The sequence below is a fragment of the Heterocephalus glaber genome, unplaced genomic scaffold (genome assembly GCF_053883595.1).
Source record: "Heterocephalus glaber isolate CG9 unplaced genomic scaffold, H.glaber_assembly_v1.0 deba00001431, whole genome shotgun sequence".
In the NCBI taxonomy this organism is placed as follows: Eukaryota; Metazoa; Chordata; class Mammalia; order Rodentia; family Bathyergidae; genus Heterocephalus; species Heterocephalus glaber.
Window position 1 is genome coordinate 3,021,285 of NW_028258295.1, and position 26,580 is coordinate 3,047,864.

Genomic DNA, 26,580 nt, shown 5'->3' on the forward strand with positions numbered 1-26,580 from the left:
AAACTCTGGGCTGAACAGAGGCTGCAGGAAAGCCAGGCAACGGGAGAGTGGGATAGATGGAGGCTCTCACCATTGTGGTGAAGGGCTCTTTGGCTTGAGTAGGAAAAGGCCTTTACCCCAGGCCAGCCCTCTCTTCCTCCTTTACCTCTCTTGATCAAGAATGCTGATGGAAGGGTAAAGAAGGTCTGCTTTTCTATATTTGGCCACAGAATTTCCATGGACCTTGCCCTTGTGTTAGTCAGTTCATAAATTCATAAATGACCGAAGTCACTGTTGGGACTTTCCCCTACCACCCATGGATCCCCAGTGAGAATATTTCTAGATATTTAACTAAGCCAACTGGGCAAAAATGTTTTGGATAGGCTGTACCACTTTCAGTTATTTTGTAAGATATTTTAAAAGTTTTCAAAAATTTTTTCTTAGACACTTAAGATAGGGAAGGAAAATTAAAGACTTTATTACTCATAGGAAGTACCCTAACTTATCTTTGTAGTTTCTACAGAGATGTCAGGTGGCCTGACAACAGTCTTTTAGTTGCAAATTCCAGGCAGAACCTGTCCCTGAACAGCTCTTGTCTACTTCATTCAGAGGCCTGACTTGGAAAGCCCCTAGGGAATTTCAGCAAGTTACTCAAACAGGAATGGGAGCAAGATGTTCATCTCTGAAAGCTCTTCTTTCCAGCAGTTGAGGGAGACTGATTCTGTGTTGGGATCAGCAGTAGGCATTTGTCTGAACTCTGACAGGGAGAAAAAACATTTTGGGAGCCTCTTCCCTGTCTGCCTTTGCTGCAACATAACACGCTGCTGACCCCAGGGCAAGTGGGGCCTCGGGGGACCAGTCTGAGACTCCGCTCTAGAATAAGTTTGAGAGGAGAACCTTTATGTTATAAGGAGGGAAAAATGCCCCTCTTCTGGAAGCTTTCTGTGCCCTTTTCTCAACCAGGCAATCACAGTCTGCCACATAGGCATCGGTGTGCTTTCTTTCTTTGAGGGAACTGGACCCCAGGGGTGGAGCTGCTGCCAGGTGTAGTGCCTGTGTGCCAGGTACATAAGGAGTAGGCCCTCTTACAGGAACAACAGTACACTTCTTGTCCTTTCAAACCCCCACCTCATCCACTATCCTAAAAAGTGTTTGTTGAGGAAAATGCCACTGAGACTTATTCTTGCACTTACCTGTGAAGGTTAATTTTTTTTTTTGGTACCGGGGATCAAACTCAGGATCTTGCACTTTCGAAGCAGGAGGTGAAACCTCTGAGGTAAATCTCCGGCCTGGGAAGGTTAATTTTTAAGTGATTTGAAATGTTTCTCTCTAAAGAGGAGTGTGCAGTGGAAATCGGGGCCCCTGCTGGGACTTGAGATTTGGGCTGTTTACTCCCCTCTACAAGGTTCTGGTTGGGCTTGGCCTACTATACTGCAGTTATTAGCAAGTATAGATATTTAATGTAGACACTGTTAAATGACCAGGAAGAATACAAAGAAGAATAGCCATTTTCACAGGGAGGCCTCATAAACTCTGCATTTGGATCTTGTGTAGGTGAACAAACCCACTGATGGAAATATTTGGAGGCATCATGTAAATTGCATGCAAATGTTATACAAATACACCTGTGGCCTTCCAATCCTAGACCTGAGCTATAGGAAAATTCGAAGGATACGTGGATATTTGCAGTGGTATTATAATGAACTAAGGAGGGTTGCTGGTGCAACTTCAGAATTGTCATGGAGATGGGACATGTGGCTGGGTAACAGAGATGTGGGTCTGTTAGGAATTAGGGACCACAGGTAGCAGAATCAGGTTTAACCAGATGCTGTCACAGGCAGGGAGGGTTGAGGTTCCTGTAATACAGCTGTTGTCACTAGTGAGAAGGGGACATCCTGTTAGGTACCACCATCCTCAAGCATATCCCTTTGTCTTCTCCCCTTCAGTTCTACTTTGTATTCTCCATGCTGGCAGTTCACATGACAAGCTAAAAATGATTTTACTCTTCCAGCGAATCAACCTGCCTGGTAGACCCTGAACAGCTGTTGCACTGGAAGAGATGTAAACAGGTCCCTGTCACATGGGGCAGATATGTCACTTATTCCTTGATACCTAAGAGCTTTTCCCTTGGAGCAGTAGTTCTCATACTTCACAGTACAAACAGGACTGCCCATGATAATTATTTAGCATGTAGGTTCTGAAGATGATCCATTGAAAATTCTCATTCATTGTGTGGGGGTGGTGCGGGCTGAGGTTGGCATTCTGCACACTGAGGAAGCTCCTGAGTGCTCCTGTCCCCTCTCTGGGACATGATGCCTGGGAGCATCCAGAGCCTTGGCCTCCAACTCTCTGAAGAAGGGTGTCTGTTCCTCATTTTACAAGGATAATAGTATCCAATGTGCTCTTTTGCCTCATGGAGGTGCCCTGGAATGTATCAGGTAGTCTTTTTTAAAAAAAATTACCAAAGTCCTTGGCAATGAGATGTTTACAACCCTGCATTTGATAGTGCAGATCAATGTAGGGCTGCTTAGAAGAAACAATGAAGTGAACATTCTGTGTCCTGGTGTGGGGCGGAGGGGAGAATCTGATTGGAAATGAGCCAGGGCTGGGTGGCTGCGAGGGGTGCACCATGCATGGCAAGAATATAGGAAGGAGCTGCTGCCATCTGGACAGGTGGAGGGAGGCATAGGGCATCCGGAGGGACAGGTATCTATTTTGTAATATCTGGCGCAGAAATGCTTTTCTGTAAAGGCACACAGGTTAGCTTAAGCGAGGAGCACTTGAACCCAAGTGACCATTCTGTTCTGCTCAGGGTTTTGAAAATTGCGCAGGTGGCTAATCAGGGAGTGAGCTGGCTTGCTGACAAGGTCTGTGTGTACCTGCAGGACCTCACCGGGTCTAAGGGGGAAAGAAAGCCGAGAAAAGTGATGCACTGCCCACCGTCTCTGAGACAGGGGTGGAGGGACTGCGAAAAGAGTCACTGCAGAAAGTCTTTGTCTCCTTTCCACATTTCCTTCTTTCTCAAGGACATTAGCCAGCTCTAACTGTAGGAGTTGGGATCAAACCACATACAGCATGAGGTGGTATGATAAGACTTTCAGGAAGCCTGATCTGTTAGCAAGGTGAGCAGGAGAGGAGTGAAAATTTTTTGTTGGAGACCTTAAACACAGGAGAAATAGGAAATGAGGGAAGATCTCAGGGTGGGGGTCTTAGTGGAACTGTTACTGGAGAGAGTTGTGATTATAGGAATCTCTTCGGCATTTGCTCAAGCGCACTCTGCTTCAATGGCACAATTTCTTGCAATGCTGTGTACTCCCTGCTATTTTATGCCTGCAGACATATATTTGTTCGTGCTGGATTTTTTCTCCTGGGAACATTCTCTTCTCTCCTATTCCCCCATTTCTTCCCATGACCTCCATACCCTCCACCCCTCCACCTGGCAAACTTCAATAGGTTTCTGAAGCCAGATCCAAGCCATATCTTTAAAGATCCTCCTGATTGTTTTCTTCTATTGCACCACTCACAGTTTGTATAGAATGGAAGGAGTGCATATCTAGTGCATCCTATTAGGATCCTTTCTTATCCACTTGTATGAACTTGAAACCTAGCATTATGCCATATGGTCAGTGAATATTTATGGAATATCACCTTGGCCAGGCACTTAACCTTCTGTTTCTCAGGTTTGGTATAAAGTGGAATTGGTGTGCTATTCTTAAACTCTGATGGAGATCTTAGTCAAATGCCCCATCTACTATCAGTCTTCCTTCTCCTCCTACAGCAAATCTAAGGTCCTTTTTTAAAAATTTGGCTACAAAATTCTAAGAATGTAAAATATAATGCAATTCTATTATTAATAGCACTGGCAGGGTCATATTGTGGCACATCATAGAATTTGTTTGAAAGACAATATTGTATGAGATACATAGGAATTGATTTTTTTTTTTTGGTACTGGGGCTCGAACTCGGGACCTTGCGCTTTCGAGGCAGGCGGCGGAACCACTGAGCTAAATCCCCAGCCCCATTGGAATTGCTTTTAATTGCTCATCACACATCCAAGTTTGTACAGTAATGGGGTGACTTTTGAGAGTTTTAGGGAGCTGCTGAGACTAGCAGTGATTTTGCTGAGATGCAGACTTTTTTTTCCTTGTATAGAAAACATGCAGAGGCAGAGCATGGGAGGAGGGTAAGTGAGATTCTTGGCCTTCAGCCTAGAGTGTAAATGTTGATCAGGTGAATGGAGAGAGAAGTGACATTTCGGAGAGAGAGGCTGCTAAGACATGAAGGAACAAAAGCACAGGGCACCAGATCTGTACATCAGCCTTGATTGCTGAGCAGAGGGTGTGCTGGGAGGGGTGGCCAGAGTCAGGATGGTCAAGGGCAGGCCTCAGTGAGGTCACTGAGGAGACCACTACAATCTGGAGGTCAAATTTTCTTCTAAGGGAATGGAAACTGGAAGGAGGCTTTGATAGGGGAGAAGATGGTTAAAAATGTCAGAAACACTTTTTAGAAAGTTCATTTTGAGGGAAAGCAGAGAATGAATTAAAGACTAGAGGCAACCTCAAAATTGATTCTGTTCTTTGCCTTTACCCAGTTATCCACCCATTCTTCCATCTTTCCATCTAGCCACTGCCCAGCGAATAATGATAGAATGCCTTGTTCTAAGATAAGTTCTAAAGTCAGCTAGGCCTATGGTTGAAATTCTGTCTTGTTACTCACCTGTATTTTGGGGGAAAATTATTTAATCTGTCCAGAATTCAAATTTATCATTTAAAAAAGCAAGACTAATAGCAATGTCCATTAAAACCTGATAGGTAGGTTGGGATGGGTACATTTAATAATGCTTAATAAATGCTTGGTGCTCTGCCAGGAGCTCATAAATACCCAATAATTTTTAAGCTTTTATCAATATCACAGATTAAAGGCCCAGATTTTAAAGCTGTTCTGATTCTGAGGGATTGATAAAGCCATAGGTAGGGATACCTTTCCAAGGGTGAGATTCAATTTAAAGATATTTGCTGAACACAGAACACCTCCGGAGCACGGAGGGGGCAGTGTAGGGGCTGTGCGGGCTTGTGCCTCCGGAAGCCTCTATGTCTCCTCTGTGACACAGATAGTGTCTGAGTGCTATAGGCAGTAGGCTTGATGGTAGAGGTTTTAGAAAAGTTTACTTTGGAGAAGGAGGGGTTTGAGATGGTCTCCAGTAGTGAACATGGCTCCAGTCAATGAAGAGAGGGAAAGGCTGTTCAGGCCCTGCTCTTAAGATATGAGGAGGTCTGGAAGCAGGAGAGTGAGGATGTATGCCAAGACCAGGGGAAGCTGCAAAAGGGCGGAATTTGGAAACCCCTTGAGAGGCTATACAGAGAGAAGGAGTTCTGAAATACAGATGTGTGCTTTATTTTTAATAGAGAACTTTGTATTCCATTTTGACGGTTTTATACTTTAGTATGTGAGCTATTAGGGAGCAGAGAGTTATTGGCTTTATTTATTTATTTCCTTCTGAAACAGGGTCTTGCAGTAAACTTCATGCTGGCCTTGAACTCACAGCCATTCTCGTGCCTCGGCCTCCCAAGTGCTGGGACTGCAGGCCTATGCCACCGTTCGGGCTTGGCTTATATTTAGATTTAATGGCAAAGATGTGAATGACTGGGAAAAGGAGATGAAGAAAACTACTTCAGCATGTCCTGATCCATTTTTTGCTGCTAAACAGAATACCATACACTGAGTAATTCATAGGCAAAAGCAGCTTATTTAGGTCATTGTTCTGGAGGCCAGGAAGTCCAGAAGCATGGTTCTGGTATCTGGCGAGGGTTATCCCATGGTGGAAGGTAAAAGGGCAGGCAGTGCACATGAATCAGAAAGGAGGCAGGAGAGGGCTGGGCTTACAACAAACCCACTCTCACAGTGACTCACTCACTCCACTCCCAGCCTACCCCTACGACAGTGCCTTTAGTCATCCACAAGGCCAGCATCCTCCTGATCTGATCACCTCTTAAAGGTTCCATCTCTTCATACCACTCACCATGAGTTTGCAGGAGACATTCAAACCATAGCAAAGGCTCCTGGAAGAATCCAGGCAAGAGGCCCTGAGGACCTGAGCTAGGACCTGGAGGAGAAAAGGAGGCATGGGATAAGGAGCTTTATGGAAATAGAATTGCTGGGGCTTGGCAACTTGTTTTTGTATGGGGTGAGATGGAAGAGATGGGTTTGCAGCCTGCGAGACTAAGGAGATGATAATGTCCCCGAGAATGGGCAGCAGTGGGAAGAAGTCTGGAAGGAAAGACAGCCAGCTGTTTGGAATCCAAGGCACTCACGAGATAGCCATCTGGAGGAAGCTTCTACTTGGCAGCAGACCACTGGGCCAGGGTAGTAGTGAGCAGAGCCAGTAGCAGGCAAGTCTCTGTGTAGAGGCCAGGTTGGAGTCAGAGAAACAGGAGATGGCCAGGGAGGAGAAGTAGTGACATCCAGGCTGAGTAGAAAGAGGGGAACCAGTGAGGGAAGCAGAAAGTGGGATAGAAGAGAGGTACAGGTCTTCACAGAGATGGTCAGTGGCCTTAAGAGCACAAACAGATGGTCTAAGCTGTTTATTGGCAGATATGTGAGAGGCAAAGCTGTAGGTACATATGTCCCTGGGGCATATGTGATGTGTGCTGAAGTGAACCCCTAGGCAGTGAGGGATCATGTGGACATTGGGATCATTCAGAGGGACCCGTGTTGCTTTGGGTAACGAGTCAGTTTCCTCCACCTTAGAAACTTCTACCTACTTCTCATCAGCCAGTTACTGCCAGGCATTCTGAGTTTGGAGGAGGAAAAAGGGAGCTTCCTTCTATTCCAGGGTGTGGAATTAGCATGTGTGAAAATGGTCCTTACTTATCTAAGAAAGAAATGGGAAGGGCTGGGGGTTCTTTTTGGCAGAGATGGACATGTGCTTAGTTGTGCCTTCCCTCCAGTTCTCTTTTGAGTAAATTAATTGAGATTAGAAGGTTGGGTTCCTGGTTGTTCTCCAGGAATGTAAACCTAGAAGACAGTTTGGACCTTGAGGACCTGGCTGTGGGCTAGAATTGCCCCAAGAGAAAGGAAGTTCCCCCTAGACAGGTGAGCCAGCACCTGATGCCCAGGCAGGTGAGCCCTGGAGTCTGGGATTCCCCAGAGGGCAGGGTTTGGGGGACACATCTGCTTCTCATCCATCCCAAGGCTTGGCTTCTCCAATGGAAGCAAAGGAACCTAATTCCTTCTTCAGGGTTTTATAGTGCTGAATAAGTTGAGAATCAGAAGACAAAAGTTGGTGGCGGATGGAAAGGGAAATCAAGCCTCTTTGGAGAGCGGCCTCTTGGGTTTCCTAAAATTACAGTTATCATTGGTATTATGCATGATATTTTCAATGCACATTTTGTTTTGGGATGAAGCAAAACCACGGACCCTATTTTTCTCCATATATCCTCTGATTGGATTTCTTTTGCTTTTCTCTAGTCTCCTTTTTTCCCTTTTCTCCATCAGTTTTCTTCCAGAAGATGCAGCAGTGCTCCCACCCCATCTTCCCTCTCCCCATACTTGCAGGCTTGGTCTCCTGGACCTTTTTGCCCTCCCTGCATCTGCCCAGGATGTCCAGGTAGAAGATTTGGCTGAAGAGGGCATGGTTTTCTTTGCAAATGGATCCACCTGGTTGCAGCTGGATCTTCATGCAAATGTCACTGTCCACTCCCTGGGGAGGGCTGGGGTGTGGCTTCCTGAGATCAATCCCTGGGATGGTCCACCTGCCCTTGGGGCTGGGTAAGTGGGCAGGACACTCATCCACACTACCTTGAGCTTCCTTGGCTTTCTGGTCTCACATTTCCTTCCTTTCCATTTCCCCATCCTCTTAGCCTTTCCCATCTTAGTCCCTTTTCTATTCTTTTGAAACAAAGCAAACACCTACTGGAAACTTACTTGTATTCAATTTCCATCTCTGTTTCTTTCTTCTATTCCATTGAAAACAAGCTAAATATTAAATAGTAATTATGTTTCAGATGGTAAACTTAGATCTAGTTGGATTCTAAGGTACTTGTTGAAGTGAATTTGGGGAAGGCAGATGCGGCCCCAGCAGGAACCAGCAAGTCTTACAAGGGAATTATATGGTAGGGTGAGTTGCAGCAGAAGTCAGGTTTTGTGTCTAGGCCCTGCATGATCAGAGAACATTCGTCTCTCTGCCACGCATGGGTGGTTCATTTTTATTTTTATTTATTTATTTATTTTTGGTACCGGGGATTGAACTTGGGACCTTGTGCTTGCAAGGCAGGTGGTAGAACCACTGAGCTAAATCCCTGGCCCCAAGGGTGGTTCATTTTTAAACAGAGATTGTGGCACTTGCGGTTAGGATCTTGATGGAATGTTTTAAGAGCCCAGTGAAATCATATGTATTTTACAAAGAAGGATATGACTTATTTTTTTTGAACAAGAGTATCATGTAACATGTATCAAATGAGCAGAGAGTGTTGGGTGATTTCTAATGACTCTTTCAGGAATTAAATTGTTTGCCCTAGACAATTTTTGGCACTTAATACGCACTCAAAAATACTTGGATGTGTGGATAGATAGACAGACAGATGCCTGAATGTTAATTGCCCTACTTGCCCTTTCCTCTTCCAGTTTCTTTTCACGCTGGCACCACTGCCCTCTCCTGGCCAGTAACAGTATTACAGGGCAGTAAGTCCATAACTGGGCCCCTTTTGCACATGTCTCTCCAGGCCATCGCCCTGGCTCCCTGAGCTGCTCTTTTGCACTTGTCCTGCAATTACTGACTGCCTGGTTCTCCTCCCCTTCCCTGTCCCCTACTCCCTCTCTCCCTGTCCCCTCTCTTCCCCTGAAGCACTGCCAGTAACTCCAACCGCAGCACACCGGCCTGCTCCCCCATCCTCCGGAAGCGGTCTCGCTCACCAACCCCACAGAATCAGGACGGAGACACCATGGTGGAGAAGGGCTCGGATCACTCCTCGGACAAGTCCCCGTCCACCCCGGAGCAGGGTGTGCAGCGCAGCTGCTCCTCACAGTCTGGACGGAGTGGTGGCAAAAATTCCAAGGTGAGCTGGGCTCTGTGCTTTCCTCTTAGCTGGGATGGTGGGCTTGGCGGGGAGACAACTTCCCCACCCTGTGTCCTGGTGTCCCAGAGATAGTATCTATTCCACGGGTCCTGGAGCCAGTATGATGATTCTCTGCCTGCTCTTGTCTCTTTAGGAACTGAGCAGCCTCCTGTCCTTGGCGATCTAGAAGAGATGCTGGGGGTCAGGAAGGGCAGTCTTTATTCCTGCTACCTTCACATTTGGTCCCCAGAGCTGGAGCAGCAGGGAACATTATTTGGGGTGACTATATTACCAGGGAGAGAGTCTCCAGAGAACCTTCCAGAGTGCTACATTTCACCTCTTCCTTAGCCATCATCCTGACTTTTATACTAACCCTGTCAGTCCTCATCTGGCAGCAAGGACAGTGACAAGGCCCTTTCCATCCCTCAAGCAGGTCAGCACCACCTGAGCACCCTCCTGAGCACCGGAGCCCTGCCCAGAGTTATGTACCAAGGCCTGGGCTGGCTGTGGATCCCCAGAGGGGTCCTTCCCATGTTCAGGCCTCTGGGAAGTAGGATATGTCACTGCCCAGGTCCTCCTTCAAGAAACCTTTCTTTACCAGCAGACTCATAGGGCCTGGGGAGGGGCTGGGGACCCCTGGGAGGCACGGGAGCCAGTTTCCCACCTGAATTTGTCTTTTGATTTCTTGTTCTTCCTCTTCTTCTCCACCATGTCCCAAATACCTTCTTTGCATGCATGGTCTTAGTCTCACAAGCGCCTCTCAAAAGTAAGCCATCTTTTGTCTCTGTCTTTTGTTTTTATCTCCCCTCTAGTGTTGAACTGTCTGTAGTGCTCAGCATACCTGCCCTCTGTCCCTGCCAGTTCTGTCCATGCCCTGCTTGGTCCCTTTCCCAGAAGGGCCAGCCTCATTGCCCCCCGCAGGCTGGCTTGGAGTCACCAAGGGACCACTCCCACTGCACTTGATGTCGGAGAGCAGACCCCACCCTCCTCCCTGTGTCTGTCTGCCTGCTCCCCAAACACTGCTTCTGGTGGGAATTGACTCCCCCTTACATGGTACCTTCTAGAAGCAGAGTCCCACAGGCTAGTACCATTCCTGTGGGGGTGGGTGGCCCTATCTGGTCCAACTGCTGGTCCCTAAGCCCACTTGGTGGATGATCCCAGCTTCCCTGGCAGTAGTGATTGGAAATGGGCAGGAAGGACACACTGATGTGGGGTCAGGAATTCGGTGCCATATGTTCCCTGGTGCAGGAGCAATAACCCCAGGAGTTTTGATTGGCACACTCCTTTTCTCCACTCGAGAGCCGCTCGGCCGTGGCCCCCTTTACTGTTTCCACCCACCACTCAGTCCCAGGCTCATGGAGATCTTAGGACCTTGAAAGGCCTTGATCAAAGTGGATGCTGTGCCAATACCTGGAGGTTGGGGAATGTTGGCAGTAAGAGCAGATTGAGAAGACAGTGCTAGTGTCTTCCCGAGACCCAGGATCTCAGAGGCCTGAAGTGGGCAATGAGCAGTGGGTATTGTAGACAGTGGGGCTCAGGAAGTCCTCCTGTGGGGAAGGGTTGCAGCCGGAGGAAGAGGAAGGTGAGGAACGATTTACAATAGTCCCTGTGTGCCTTGGGGAGGAGGAGGCCCAGCTGTTCTTTCCTGAGGGAAGAACGAGAAGCTACATGGCCAAGCCTACAGGCTTTGACCTTCAGACTAAAAGCACACTGTGTCTGTGAGGATTTTAAATGGCTGTGGCAAGTTGCAGGCAGGGAATGAGAAATGTGCCTGGAGTGAGGCAGCAGTAGGAGTTGTCTGTGGGTTCAGGTGGCTGGGCAGGCACAGGCTTGGCTAATGTCAGGGGACCGTGACCTGTGTTACTCTCTTCTGGGTGCTCAGACCCCTGCCTTGGTTGATAGAGGCACTGAAGGGGCTGGCCGGGGAGAGGGTGCAGCTGGACATGGGCAATTCCTGCTCTCTGCTTCTGCCCAGCATCTGAGCACATGTTTTCATCCTCAAGTGAAGTTCTAAGTTCGCTCCTTTAGGCCCAGCAAGGTACTTGGAAAGCAGAACTATAATGATTGATGGTGTCACTGTTCACCCCTTAGAGAGTATATGCTTTGTTCAGGTGATGGGTTGAGTTAGGTGAATACCTAGTAATGAGGGTTGATTTTAATCTCTGAGGGGGGTGGGTCTTTTTTGGTGGGGGGCAGGTGAACAAGGTCCCACAGTATAGCATCTATGAGATTTAGCCAGTCTGATCCATTGTGATCTGGAAGGTATAGACAGTGTAGTCTGGGAAATGTAGATTGTTTCACCCAAAATATCTACAAACCAAACTTGACTTAGAGCCACAAGAGAAGCTCAAGGCAGCGTTCAGATTCAGAGGCAGGAGAAATCATTTGTGAGTGGGGGTAGCCAGGATGCATCCCAGGGTGTGAATGGATTTTAGAGTAGGCTTTTGGAGAGACATTATGAAAGGACCAGGTGCTAATGTGAAGTGAGAGCCAGACTTGGCCCCCTTCCAGAGCTCGGGAAGGAGGTGACTGCAGGAATGAGGTTTTCTGTCCCTTTGAAAAGCTCGGGTTTGGGCACAGCCATCCCACATAGACATACTCAACGAGTCATTACCATTCTCTAAGTGCAACGGAAATAGGACTGGCTGGCATGTGTGGGAAAGGGTGCTGTCCCTCCCCAGGCAGACTTGCAAGCAGCTGTGGTTACTGAAGGACACAGAGACCTTAAAGGAGGAACATGAGAACCGGTGCGGGAAGGAGGTTCCACACAGGCCAGTGCAGCGGACATACGCTGTGTGCTGTGGAACATCCTCTCAGGTTGACCAGATGGATCCACATTAAGGGACCTAAGATCCAGGGCTGCACCCATTGTGAGGCCACCTCACTCTCTGTTCCCTATTCACTGCTAGAAGGGACCACCCCGGCATTTCTCAGGCAAGCTGGAAAGTGCTTCCTATTCTCCCTGGTGTGAGGCCTCTTTTTTCTTCTCTGGTTTCCATTTCTCCATTAGTTATATGTAAGGGCTGGATGTGACAGTTCCTAAGGCTTCACCCTCTTGATCTTTAACTCTGCTGTCTGGGTGACCCTAGCTGCTTCTACCTCCAGGCTGCCTTCCTCTCCCAGGTATCCCTGTGTTTGTCCACTGCCCAACTGATGCTCAGTAGTGACAGTTTGTGGCCACTAGAGGGAGCCTATGCCCACTTGCCTGCTCCTACCAGGTCCTGGCTGTCAACCTGCCCTACTAGGCAGTGGCAGTGTCAGACAGATGGGGCCACAGATCCCTGGCTTCTGCCCTGCAGTGCCCTTCTCTGAGTGCGCACGATGTCACCCTCATGCTGTGGCACTAGCACTCCTTTGACCTTTCTCTTATTTTGTTTTTTTCAATTTTAATTTTTGTGGTTTTCTTTTCAGTATGACAGACTTAAGCTGATCAAAGTAAGAAGGTTTTTTTTCCCTAAATGTAGAGCTCCTAGTCTTCCCTACCATGCCCACCCTCCTCATCTTCTGCACTCCCTGCACCTTTGGTCAGAGAGGTATTTGTGGTCAGGGGACAGGAAACTACCTCAAAGTGATGGATCTGCTTTCCATCCATCCTGGCTCCTCAGCTATCATGTATGGAAGGCAGGGGAAACTTCCAGCTCGATTCTCATCTCCAGTAGTTCTGCTCTTGTTCCTACTCCCACCTCCCCTTTGGCCAAATCCACTCATGAGCTCCGAGAAGCCCTCACCTCCTCTCTGGTTCAGTCCCTTCTTTCCCTCTGACTCTGTTGTGAAGGGAGGAGAATTGCACTGGTCCAGCAGAGACAGCAGCCTCACTGTCCTGCCATCTCACACACCCTGTCGGTGGCTCCTTCGGGACCAAGCCCAGTAATGCAGAGCCCTGAGAATAAAATTCACCTCCCAGAGGTGCCCTGGCATGGGCAGTCTCTGGAGCTGGTGTGGGCTTTGCTGGCGGTGTGGGTGCCTGTTTGTCCTGGAGACGCTCTCAGAGGTAGCACAGAGCAGCTGCCGAGCTGAGTGGTGACGGACAGGGCCTCTGACATCCTTGCTGGAGGGCAGTGTAGTTCACGTTTCTTCTGAGTATTGAGACAACTTGTTCTTTGCCCTTCACAGAAGAGCAAATATTTCACTGGGCTGGTCAGAGGTGGGGCACAGGTTCCCTGGTTGAAGCTGCTGGTGACCCCAAAGTTCTTCATTCCAAATAGATTTAGCAGGGACACACTTCTAAACAAGCACACGGAAAGGGAAAATCTACTTCTGTCTACGCTGGGTTGGATGGGGGCCACTGTGTCAGAGCACTCACTAAGGGTCTTGGTGTCCTCCCAAGCCCACCCAAGTATCTACTCATTGCTTCCCTCCTAGGGTGCTATAGGAAGGCCTAGACAAGGGCTGAGGTGACAGTGTGGGAGATGCTGTTTCCACTCTGGAGCAAGGATATGCCGCCCTGGGTTGGGTTTGATGAAGTACCAGGAGCCTGTGGGACTATGGAGGTATCAGGTCCCAGAGTGCACTTCCTGCTCCTGGAAAGTGCACAGCCCCGAGCCCCTGGTCTGACAGTCGGAGCTTCTCCGTGAATGCCTGCCCAGGAAGTGAGATGTAGGTTGAGTCAGACGCAGCCTACTGGCCCCATCCACCCTCCTCCAGACGGGGCAGCCGTAGCTGGCTAGAGGGGGATTGCAGCCCAGCTTTCCTGTGTGGCGCCCCTGCTACCCAGTGACAAAATGATGAACTTCAATCTCCAAGTTTATCCCTTTCCGTACTAAGAACTCTGGATCAGAGGAGAAGATGACACTAGGGTAGGAGTATGCAACTTCCGGAATAGACCACAGTGACAATCTGTTTGGGAAATGACCCTTCAGAGCCTCTTGCAGAGGGGGTTTGGGAGCCTGCCTTGGCATCTGCTCCCTGGGCACAGTCTGGCCAGTGAGGTTAGGGGGAGAGGCAGCACACCTGTGCCTGGCCCCCCTTGACTGCCTCCCCCCACCATCTCTGCTGACTGCAGCCACCTTCAGAATATAGGGCCAAGATGTCTTCGGAGTTCTTCCGGAGAAGGGAGATAGATCCTGTGACCACCCAGTCATTGCTATGATCACATTCACCCAGACTCTGGTGCATCTTGCTGAGCATTTGCTCAGTGGTCTTGTTGAGACAGGGGCCGCTGTCCTCTGCTGTCTGGAGTGGGGCCTCTTCGTACCAGGTGGAGGTGATGGAAGTTGCTAAATGTGCCCAGGATCCACACTGCTGGGTCTTGCCAAGGTTTTGAGCTGTAGGAAGAGTTTCTCCCATCCCAGTGGGATGTACCTAAAGGATTTCTGTCTGTAGAGTTTGGAGACACACAGGGCACAATGTAGCTGTCCCTCTTTAAGAAATCTTCAGATCCTATTCTTCTGGGAATGGAGAATTTCTCAATTCTGGGGGTAGAATCTGACTTTGCTGGCACCAAATTAGGACACCACAGGATTGGAAAGGACCATTGTAGACCTCAGCCTTCCTCTCCATGCAGAACCCCCTAATATTTTTCTGTAATTATCACTTAGGCAAGCAGTCAGTTTGGGATCTGAGGAGGAGTTTACATGGTGGTAGCTGAGAACATTTTAGGCAGCCCCCCTCCCTGGTACAGAAGAGCCCCACCCTGCCTTCCACAGAGGGGTTTCCCGGAGCACAAGGCTGGGTTGGTCTCCATCTGTACTTTGCTTCTGGTCAGGTCCCATTTGGGGACTGCATCTGGGATGCCCATAGTGCATCCCGCACCCCTATCAGAAGAACCTTGTGATGGGGCTCCGACTCCCTTCTGGGCTGAGTGCTACTCTGTGCTGCTGCTGCCTGCGTCCCAGCTGCCCCTGCCGTGGTGGGGCTTCCAGCATGGACAGTTCCCTGGGCCTCCTTTCTGGAGCTGTCTTGAGAAAGGAGGACCCTCCTGAGCAGCTACACGGGAAGCATTCAGCTGTGTTTAGATTCCTCCTCCCCAGCCACCCTCTGCTATCTGTGTCACCTGCCCTCTGGGCCAGTAATACCCTAGCCATTCCCAGTGCCTCTTCCCTGACTAACTCCATTCTCTGTTTTATTCTGTCTTTTCAGAAAAGCCAGAGCTGGTACAATGTAAGTACTCCTGTTTCTCTTCTTGTTGGGTACCTGTGAAGTGGGTGGAGATGAAGGTGGGCCGAGGGCCGGACAGGAGTGGCATGCACTTCGAGTCCCCCATGGACTCCTCCTTTTACTAGCCTCCTCCTTCCCCAGGCCAGATACGATAGAGTCCTCTGTAGTAGGGCAGGACAGCCCTGTGAGGGAGCATTGAATTCGTAGAAACCAAGGAGGGATGGCCTGCCCAGCCCCTGCCTTGCTTCTCCTCCTGGACAAGGCCCTTCTGGTCCTAGAGGAGAAGAGCAACTGGGTAAGACTGGGGCAGCCTTAGAGTGTGTACTTAGGGACCAAGTTTCCGTCTCTTAAAGACATCTTGGGGGAGATGTAGCCTGAAGATGTTCCCTCTTTACAGGCGCTGTCTTGTGTCATGGAGTTTGCCTTCTGCTCCCAGCATGCCCCTCGTCTCCCCCAAAGCATGCTCCTTCCGGTAGCCATCCACTGCCCTTGGGTGTCTATGAAGGCATTGTGGGGGCCATTTCTTGGCAATTCCTTGGTGGCATGCAGCCACTCCGCACCCGAGTGCCTTTTGGAGTACAGGCACCATCCCCTTGGTCACTTGGACTGGACTTTAAACTCTTCCCCCAAAGAGCAGCTGGCTGCATCTGGCTCTGGCCACGTGTACTCTGCCCCCTGGGACTGCCTGGTGGCAGAGCTGGCATGTGCACCATGGCCCGGGTTCAGCCGCTCTTCTTTTCTGTGAGCCTGCTGGACTTCCCACTTGACTCCGACCATAGCAGTGCCATCTTCCCCGCCTCTGTGCACCACCTCTGCCCCTGTGTGGCGTGGGCATGGAGCCACATGGGGAAAGTAGCTGTGAATGAAGGCATTGGAAGGTGGAGAGTCAGGGACTGGGGAAAGTCTTGGGTTTAATGCGGGGCTGGGGTCTGAGTCCATACACTGTGTGTTTTCTTCCACGTACTCAGCAGTCCCTCAGTGTCAGGCACATGCTAATGAATCTGTGGCTGCCCACCTCTTGCTGCTCCATGGCTGCCTGTCCTGGGCACCCCCCCCCACACACACACACTTTTCTGTGATACTGTGTTTTGGTCCCAGGGCATTCTCACTGACCTGCATCCCCAGCCCCTTTATCTTTTGTTTTAAGATAGAATCTCTTTGAGTTGCCCAAACTGGGCTGGAACATGTGATCCTCCTGCCTCAGCCTCCCAGAGTGCTGGGACTATAATCATGTGCCACCACACCCAGCTAATGTCCTGGGTGCTTTGGATTGATTTCCTGCCTCAGCACCAGATGGGCTGTGCTGATAGGAGGGAGTTGAATGAAGATTAGGAGGCCTGAGATGGGAGAGAAGCTGGACTCTTAGTGCCTGCTCCTCCCCCGGACCCACCTGAGGGTCCCGTGTCCTCTGGCCTCCCAGGCTGCTCAGAGCTCATATCCCGAGGATGAGGATGAAGGAGAGGAAGCCCTCACTGGGTGAGAGAAGGGAAGGCTGTGAGCCCTGCCCTCTGGTGCTGTCCTTGGCCCAGCTAATGTGAGGACTCCAGGATCTTTGACCACTAATCCATTTTGGGGCAACATTGCCAGAATTAGTGCCCCTAGAGGGGAACAGGAAATGCAGGGCCTGTTAGACATTAAAAACAATCCAGATTAGGCCATGCAAGTCCTGGTGACCAATCTCCTGTACCTTCTTTCCATTGCTCTTTAGCTCAGCTGTTTCTGTTTCATCTTTCTTTTCCCTCCTTGTATTTTTCTCTACCCTTTGCTTTCTGACCCCCTCACTACTTCCTTTTTCTCTCCCTCATTTGCTTTTCCATTCTCTGCTTCTTGTTCCTGTTCTTGCTGGCTTTCTCTTTCTGCCTGACAAGTTTTAACACCCCTGCTCCTCTCTCTCTCTCTCTCTCTCTCTCTCATACTGAGAGTTGAACCCAGGGCCACAGCAGCAAACAAATTCCCAGTTTGTTTGTATTTTGAGTCAGTGTTTTGCTAAATTGCTAAGTTGCCCAGCCTGGGCTTGAATTTACAATCCTCCTGCCTCAGCTGTCCATGGTGCTGGGACTACAGGGGTGCACACTATACCTGCACATCTGAGAGCCCCATGTGGTGACAGACTATGAGATGCTGCCTTCTTGCTGGAGAATGGGGGCCCCACAAGTCAGGGGTCCCATGACAGCAGAGATGCTGAACATGGCTAGAGCCACTGTTTCTGCCTGATTGTACTTGAAGCCTGAGAACAGATGAATCTCACTGTCCTTCAAATCAGCCTCCATGGCCTGGCAGCCCCTTTTCTCCCTGCTACATAGCTCCTAGTACTGTCCTCCGTGGCCTGGGGCTGCCCTCTTACAGACCAGATGCTGAAGGTACACAGTGGAGTCCTGTCTCGGGGCAGGTACAGGGAGTGGAAAGGAGGGAGGTGGAGGAGAGAGGTAGGAAAGGAAGGTGGATATTTGGTGGAGGAGGCAGGGGCCTCCAGCTGCCTGGTCTGCCTGGGGTTTGCACAGTTGTCACCTCTTGTTTTGCCTTCTTTGCATATTTCCTCCATGTGTTTCTGTCACGGGAAGTGGTGCCTCTAGTGGATAATCAGTAACTGCGGTCATGGAGAAGCCAGTTAGTTCAAAGTAGCACCAGAACTGGGCTGCTTGGGAGGGGAACGCCTTACTGTCCCAAGTTAGGAGCTTGCTCCCTTGCTGGGGCCCACTAGATCCCCAGCTCAGAGTTTTCCACAGTTGAGTATCTATGGAGGAAGCAGGATGCTGCCTGCTGCACACCCTGGAAGTCAGCCACTGATGTTGCCAGTGCACTTACCCTCAGACACTGCCCAGACTGGAACAGGAAGGTATGACCTGGCTGTTTCCCCAGAGCTTCCTGTGTCCATGGACATGAGGCATGGGACACCTGCTGTTACCTTGCCTGTACCCTGCAAGTGGCTGGGCTCCTCTCCTTCAGCTCACAGTATATGATTTATGCTCTTGTGTTCAGATGCATCATGGAGAAGCTTCACTTGAATACCCCAGTCTCCCAAGCACTTCCTGCATTACTTAATTTGCTTTGTTCAAGAATGCTCCACCCTTGCTTATCTGATGGTTTCTATTTTCCCTCATCCCATGCAGGCCTCTGCTTTTCACCTGCATTGCCTTGGGCTAGCTGGGATCTTCCCTTCACGGAGGTCCCCTGCCCTTCTCAGCTCTGCCCACAGTTCTCTTTCTGATCTTTCTTGCTTAGTGTCAGCTCCAGTTACTCTGATGCCTCAGCTTTGTTAATGCACTAGAAGCCCTTCAGATAGGCAAAGGCTTTGCAATCCCCAGTCCTGGGGACAGTTAGATACCCTGTGGGCAGAGTCAGAGTGGTGGCAGCCAGGACCCTGCAGAGTGCTGACCACTGCAAGAGCTTTGGAGGTCCAGGTGAGTGAATGGCCTGAGTCTGATGTGAAAGGAAGCCCACCCACCACCTCCCCGCCCACACCCCAGCCTCTGGCTTCACCTGCCACCTGCCTGCAGAAGACAAACACATTTACCTTTACATGGTTACCTGGGGAGGCACTATCAGCACAATGATGACAAACCACCTTGAGGTAAAGAGTGGGTCACAGGAAGGGGAGTCCTTGGGCCCTGGGAACAGGTGGAAGGCTGGGAGGGAGAGCATCTGGTCAAGAGCAGGAGTTTGAACATCAAGCCTTGTGCCACTGCCCTGGGGCCAGGTTTCCCCTGTATTTCCTTCCCCCACTGCAACCCTTACCCATGCCGGGCCATTGACAAGGGTTTTGTTTCATGAGGCCTCCAGTTGGGGCTGCACATGAGATACAGGGATAGCAGAGATGGGACTTTGCTTAGCAAACTGTGGGCGGAGTTGAGAGTGACCAGGTTACAGCCTGAGGGGTGGAACGGTGCAGACTGCTCCCTGAATGATAGCCCTCCTTGGCCTAGTGGGATTTTGCTCTGGGTGAGACAGGGTCCCAGAGGCGTCCTTGCTGTGCCTCTTCTGTCTCATGTCTCACTGCTGCAGTGTCTGCCGACTCCATGGCAGCCCATCCAAGGAGCCTAGTTCTGAGCAGCAGACAGAGACACAGGCCACAAGTTGCCTGATGTGCCCCCTGTTGGGGATGCCAGCCGTATGGAGGGAAGTGCCAATCTCATGGAACGACCGAGTAAGTCTGGCTGGCATAAGTGTGAAAGCAAAGGGATAAAGCTTTGTAGAATGGAATTATAGGGCCGAGGGCAGTGCAGACAATGAGAGAGCCGAAAGGGGGACCGTGATGACCAGCCTGGCTGCCCCTCTTCCTCTGGCTCCGTCCATCTCCTTTCTGTGGTTTATGTACCTGCTAGCATGAAGCCTCTTTCTCACCACACAGCTGGCCCTAAACTCCCTCCAAAGTGGTCACACCTCTCCAGATAAAACCCCTCTCCCAGCCCCACTCTTTTGAGCCCTTCCACATTGCACCCACGTCTGCCCTCTATTCAGTCACTTCCCCATCTCCTTGTCCCACATCTGGCACCTGCCTACCAGATTTGGTTGCAGTACCAGGATTTCCTATGTGGATCTAAACAGGTTTCTTCCTAGGTGAGGTCACTTTGCTACCAAAATCCATGTGTTTTTTTCCTGCCCGCCCCCATTCCTGCTGAAGCATGGGGAGGGAGGTACCACTTGGTCCCAGTGCCTGGTGTTTGCCATAGAGTTAATATTCAGCCCAGGTTTGATTCCTGCTCCTAGGGCTCTTGCCCAGTCCTGCCCAGCCCTTGGCCAGGGGATGGAGGAACAAAGTCTGAAGCATGCTGAATGAAACTCATCCCCCAGGGCCTTATCTCTCTGGTTGTATGTTGTCCCCATTTCACCCAGTCACCATCTCATTCGGTCTCTACCAATGGCCTCTACTGCGATATTTCCAGGGAATTATCGTAAGGCTCTGGATCTATATCCTGCCTGTATGGGGCGGGGGTGTGTGTGGCTCCAGAGAGAGGCATTCTGGAAAATTCCTGTAAAATGGAAGTGCTGCATTCACCTGGCACAGTGCTGAGGACAGGGCTGCTATAGGACAGAGAGAAACTCAGCAGAGCTAGAGAGTGTGGGCAGGCACTAGCCCTGAGAAGCCAGGCATATCAGCTGAGGCTCTTTGCATGTGTGAGGACATGTGTGCACATGAAAGGCCGTATCAGCAGGAGAGCTGGAGAAGTGGATAAGGAATGGCTTCATCTGGCAGAGAATTTCTGAGCACCTGGTATTTGAAACATATCATACTAAATGCTGTAGGAGATGCAAAACTGAGCCATGGATCCTCCTTGGAGAAGATGGTGGTCCAAGCAAGTAGGTTACCCAGCGTGATGGATGGAGGTGGTGGCCACAGTGTCTCTTGAGAGAGAGGCAGGTTTGGAGAAGGATTCAGGCTGTTCTTTCTCCAGCATTTTTACTTCGGAGGAACCAGGTTCCTCTTGATTAGCCTCTGAGTCTAGGACCAAGGAATCCACATTCTTTGCTATGTTCACTGTGTCTTTATTAGGTATGATAAAAGTTGAGCGCTGCTCTACGGAATTATGGGGACTCCTAGGACAGAGACACTCTTCTGTGTCATGTCCAGGCCCAAGACTCTTCCAGGGTGGTGGCCTCGCAGGGGAGGCTGAGGGATCTGCCCCATTTGTTTCAAGGCTCTGACATCATGGAGTCCTCATCATCCTAGCCCCACTGCTCTCTCATCCCTGGCTTGAGGTTCCCTTCCTGGACCCTTTCTTGCCCTCAGTGACCTGCTTCCATTCCTCTCTCTACATTTGGTTGCTCTTTTTGACATGGGACCGAGTTCTCTGCTCTAAGCATTGCTAGTTTGCTCTCAAGATCTGAGCAGCTGTCTGGAAATCTACTTGGCCTTGATCCTTCTCCTGCTAGTGCCGAAGCTGGGGCAGGATCCTCAGAAAGGAAGCTTCAGATAGATCCCAGAGCTGCTGACCTCACCTTCTCTGAATGCTCTATCCAGATTCTCCCTAGTCAGCATGTCTGAGACTAGATCAGCTGTGAAAATTCCAAATCTGGTGGATGCATGGGTCAGTGAGGGGAGAGGGTGTCTCCAAGAAGTCCCTGACTGTTTTAGTCTCAAATTTCAGATTTCATCACAGCAGCAATGCCCTTGGCACCTCCTGCTCCCCTCCCCCACCCAGAGCCCTGGCCAGCAACTTTCCACTGCAGGAAACATCTGCTGGGGAGGCCAAGGGTTACTGCAGGACATTGGACAGGACCATCACCCAGATCCTGCTGTAACTTGAAGCATGTGCAGGGCTCTGGCCCTGCCCACCCACCCGCCTGCCTCCCTCCCTCTTGCCTCCCTCCCTCCTGCCACGGTGACTTAACAAAGAGATTGTTTGCTGGCCAACCGAAAGGAGCGGGGTCCGGAAGAAAAAGGGGTGTGTGCAGGGGTGTGGACGACAGCAGGCCCTCTGTGCAGCCGAGTGGGGGCTGCTCTGCCTGGGTGAGGGCTGTGAGTCATAGCCGCCCAAGACTGCCCCGGGTAGAGATTGCACGGTGATAAGACGCGTCACTGTACGGGACAGATCAGGACTGAGGAGCTGGGACTCCCAAGTGCTTCTTTGGAGCTGCCCCTTACTATGAGTCACTCTGTCACCGTGAGTAGCCAGTGGGGATAGACCTCGATCCATCGTGGACCCTTTTCTTCCTGTGAAGTTTGCCTGTGCACTTGGGGCCTTCCCTGCAGACCCCTCCGCTGGTGCTGTGTGCCTGCTGTGTCTGTGAGTTCGAATCTCGGCTGGACTCTTGTGACGATTGGCTGCACTGACTGGGAGGAGGTGCTTGACCACACCCCTCTGGCTGCCTTCAGCCTGAAGACCAGCCAAGAAGGACAAAGCAGACCCCAGCTGTGGGAGACGGGCTGGCTAGCATCTCCCGAGACCTATGCTGGTGACACCTTCTCATTTGTGAGGCTTCTCACTGAGAACACAGCTCTGGGAGAAAAAAAGACATCGGCCAGGGTCACGCAGACCCTCCCTCTAGAAGCTAGAGGTCACCTCTCTGCTTTTGGTCCAAGGTGGGCCACTTGTTTTCATCCCACAGGGAGCTTCAGGAATCAGAGTGCAAGGAGCTGTGCACCATTGGGAAGGGCAGCTGTGGGGAGTAATGGAATCTTTGATGGACTCTGGGGTGCTCTGGAGCCTCCTGCTGGAGCAGGAAAGCCAGTCACTGCGGTGGTACTTAAAGAGGGTTATTGATGAACCTGCAGGTGCTGGACACTGCTGCTGGCGTGGATCTGAGGAAATCCCAGCTGTGAGTGTGTGACCCAATTTCTCTGTGTCTTTGACCATGCTATACATCCTAGCATACTCCATCCTAGCAGGCTCTGCTACCCAACCCTGGAACCAGAAGTCTTTGGCCGTTTTACATAGGTGAGCCATGTCTCACCTGTGGAGATTGATTTAAGAGGGCATAGGGTGAAGGACCAGGGTCCTGGGGTCCCGAGGGCACAGAGCTCTAGGCAAGCATGCCTACAGGCTGAGTCTACACTTTGTGCTCCAGGAGGGAGAGGCTGGCCTGCCATCCAGCGGTAAGGGTGTTTGTGTGTAGGCCTGGAGGAAGAGGTCTTTAGGAGTCCTGCCCTGCCCTCTCCCTGTGGCTACAACTTTGTTTGAAGCAGAGGAGAGGAGCAGCACCCATAGTCTGCTCACTGTTGGGAGACGGGCCAGACTTCTTGCGTCTCCATCGTAGTAGTTGTCTGACTGGATATGAGAGAAACAGAGGGGAGAGGGCAATATGGAAGAAAAACCAGAAACAGGAGGCCGTAGCTGGGCATGGTGGCCTGTGCCTGTAATCCCAGCACTCTGGGAGGCTGAAGTACGAGGATCACAAGTTTGAGCCCAGCTTGGGCAACTTAGAAAGACCCTACCTCAAATTAAAAAAAGGGCTGGGGATGTAGCTTGGTGCAAAGGGCCTGGGTCCAACTTCCAATATCATACCAACCAAAAATAAAAATAAAAAAGAAATGGTAATAGGAGAATGTGCGGGCTTTAGGTAACTCGATGCCTGATATTGAGTTTCACCTGAAGAGAGCGTGGGGCCACCTTGTATGCTGCTCCTCATGGTGACACTGAAATTTTATAAAGAGCCACGAGGAGCATGAATGATGAGCAGGGGCCCAGAGCAGGTAAACACTGTCTTCTGAGAGATTGTGCCCGTTGTGGGGAAGCCCGGTTGTTTCCTTCCTGGTACACAGATAGGGTTCATGTTCTGTGCCCACTGGTAGTCATGTTCTCAGGCACATCGCTGACCTATTGGTGCCTCAGTTTCCTCCAGTGTGAAACAGGTCAGATGGAAAGATGCTTGTGACAGGCTTGTGCTGGCCTTGGCGATCAGGCAGTCAAGCAAGGGTTTCCTCAGAAAGGACTCTGTTCGAAGAGCCCTGTGGACTGGATAACTTGGTACCAGTTTGAAACTAATATAGGGACCAGAGCTCTGTTGTGTCTGAGGTCTTTTCTAGTCGTAGAAGTCATGGGATGGGTGGCCTTCCAAATATTTACCTCCAGAGATCCTGATGCCTGGCTCAGACACATGGCAGGGGATTTTGGAAGTTTAGGATTCTGTGACAGCACAGCATTGTTTTGAGGAAGATAACAGGGCATTTACTATTGTGTGTGGAGCTCATTTTGTAAATAAGATGAGAACAAAATCTTGAAATTCAAATGGACAAAGTGATCGAAAGCACTCTCCTCCCCTCCCTTCCCCTCCCTTCTCCTTTCTCTCTTTGGCAAACCTCCCCACACTAAAGCCCTGCTGTTGTCCAACTTCCTCTTCTCTTTAGTGGTTCAGGTGGGCAGTGCGAGGTGCAGCTGTGATCAGACCTCAGCTTCAGCTTCATGACCCACGCAGCTTTACAGAAAATCCAAATACGAACAGTTGAAGGGCTGTTTCTCACTATCATCCCTGTATGCCAGTGAGTTCCCAAGGAAGTGGGTGAGAAAGTGTGACAGGCCAGGACCCACATGTCACAGGCAGGACGACAGTCTGTCCTCAGGCATGCGCCCCTGGCTGAGAGTCAGCAGCCTTGTTTCTGCTTAAGTAGGTCAGCTCATTGATGAGTGGAGTGCAGATATCTCTCTGTCCCCGTGTGTGCCTCTCCCTGGGTTGTGCTCATTATGTGTCCACCTTGGGTGTCCTTTGTCTATGGACATGTGTCTTTTTTACATTTTTTCTTTTAGTTTTAAGATTGTACTCAGCACTCTGGGAGACTGAGGTGGGAGGATCACAAATTTGAGCCAAGCCTATGCATTTAATAAGACCCAAACTCAAAATCAAAAAAAGAACTGGGGATGTAACTTAGTATGAAGGCCGTGGGTTCAATCCCCAGTAAAACACACACACACACACACACACACACACACACACACACACACACACTAACCTCTGAAAGGGCAGGATTTCTTTCCCTGCTGCTGGCTAATGGAATTTCCAAAGATTTGCTAAGGCAGTCTATGGATCTGAGCCTGTGGCAAGGCCCCATGACAGCAGCAGATGGCATCTGTGGCTCAGGTGGTGGTGGGAGATGGGTACAGGGCCAGGAAGAGAGAGATGTAAAACATGCTGCAGGATCAGATTCTCTGCACTGTTTTTCCATCCCAAGTCCCCTTTCCTCCCCTGGCCTCTTAGGGCTTTGGAGATAACAGAGTTCCTCATGTCTGAGATCTTCCGATGACCACCAGTTGGTGATTGTAGGCCGGGGCTTCTCTCTGCCTGATGAGTTTCCTCTGTGGTACTGTGAGGGTTGGTAGATCATTTTGTAAGGATGAAGAGGTGAGTTGACTGCCTCTTGTGCCAGACATGCTTTTAAATTTTCTACCCCATGTCCTTTTTCTAAGACTGGTTTTGCAATTTGTAAATGAATTTTTGTTTTTTGAACTCAAGTCTTTTACACATAGTCAGGTGCTTACTGTGTTTGACATGACAACTTCTGAGAGGTGCACTAGTCCTCATCCTCTCATTGGTCCTGCTGGGGTTTGTCCCCTCAGGCCCCTGCTTCCCTGTCAGAAACACAGAAGGCAGAGCAGCAGTAGCTAGCATGGTGACTACCAAGAAGTCTCCTGCAGGTGTCAGTCCTTCCTGTCTCTTTTTGGAACCCTTATGGGCCTGGCTTCATATTTTAATGTTTTCTCAGTCAAGGAAGCTGGATACAAAGAGTTCTGCCAGATCAGATTCTCTGTACTGTTTTTCCACCCCAAGCTCCCTTTCCTAACCTGGCCTTCTAGGGTCTGTGGGGTAACAGAGCCTCATCTTTGCCTTTTTAACACACAAGCATATTTGCCTCTGTGCCTGCCTTCCTAATGCCACAGAACCTGGGTACATTTTGCTAACCTTGGTCATTGTCCCACAGGTGTTAAGCCCCACTTATAAGCAGAGAAATGAAGACTTCAGAAAGCTTTTTAAGCAACTTCCAGACACAGAGCGCCTCATTGTTGGTGAGTGAATTGATCTGAGAATTGGGTGGGCAGGATGTCTGCGAGTCCCAGGGACAGAACTCAGGCTGCCTCTTGTAGAAGCAGAGAGCCAAGTCAAGCGCATGGTTTTGTCTGGTAACAGTAAAGAGGATGTCCAGAGCACTGGGCCCACCTCTCAAGGCTCAGGGCTGAGCACTGTGCATATGGCAGCCTCCGGAACCTACCTTGGAGGCAGCCACTTGTCTCTGTAGATGGCCAAAGATTGGAAGGGACTTTGGATCATAAGTTAAGAGAAGAAAGTTAGTTAAATTATATTGGCCTTTTTACACCTAGCTTTTTTGGTCCCTCCTGCTGCATCTCTGGGCAATAGCATCTTTTACCACGTCTCCACTCAGATCGTGAAAGGCCAGGCACTTTCTTGATCACTAGTTCAGGTGTCTCGCACATCTAGGGGAAGGTGACTAGGCTTCACCAGAACTAGTAAGAGAGATGACTTGCCCATAAGCAGTGTCTTGTTTAAAATACTTCCTATCTCTGAGCTTCCCTGTTCTACTTCTTACCCCAGATTACTCATGTGCACTCCAAAGAGACATTCTTCTTCAGGGCCGACTCTACCTCTCGGAAAACTGGATCTGCTTCTATAGCAACATCTTCCGCTGGGAAACTCTGGTAAAGACCTGGGACTCAGGTTGGGGCTGTAGCTCAGTGGTACAGTGTTTGTCTGGCATATGCAAGGTTGCCCTGGGCTTGATCCCCAGTACCCTGCCCTCCTCCCCAAAACCCTGGGACTGGCTCCCTTGGGCTACTTCCTTGGCCATGACTGAGCAACTCCCCCCCCGCCCCACTTTTCTGCCTCTCACTGACTCTGCATTCTCCCCAAGCCTTTGCACAGTAAACAGAAACACACACCTAGGCTGAAGAGTGTCCAATATGAGTCCCGGTAACAGGAACTTATCTGCCACATACTTTCTTCCCACGTTTTGGATGTGGCAGAAAACAGCATTTGCTTTTGGCAAATGCAGTTTATTATTTGGCAC

General features: G+C 50.1%; 1 protein-coding gene across 27 annotated transcripts in view; it reads left to right on the forward strand.

Moving 5' to 3' along the window:
- Window positions 1-26,580, forward strand: part of Gramd1b (GRAM domain containing 1B) — a 251,281-nt gene that overhangs the window by 197,848 nt on the left and 26,853 nt on the right. For 16 of the 27 annotated variants that reach the window (XM_087212590.1, XM_087212600.1, XM_087212608.1 and 13 more), the window contains 5 exons: window positions 8,822-9,032; window positions 9,778-9,798; window positions 15,111-15,131; window positions 25,480-25,564; window positions 26,109-26,212. In XM_087212590.1, the coding sequence (XP_087068716.1) occupies window positions 8,822-9,032; window positions 9,778-9,798; window positions 15,111-15,131; window positions 25,480-25,564; window positions 26,109-26,212 (442 nt within the window). Of the gene's footprint in view, window positions 1-8,821; window positions 9,033-9,777; window positions 9,799-15,110; window positions 15,132-15,209; window positions 19,273-22,155; window positions 22,386-25,479; window positions 25,565-26,108; window positions 26,213-26,580 lie in introns of those variants that run through there. The other 11 variants (XM_087212615.1, XM_087212613.1, XM_021249044.2 and 8 more) reach the window with 3 other exon arrangements.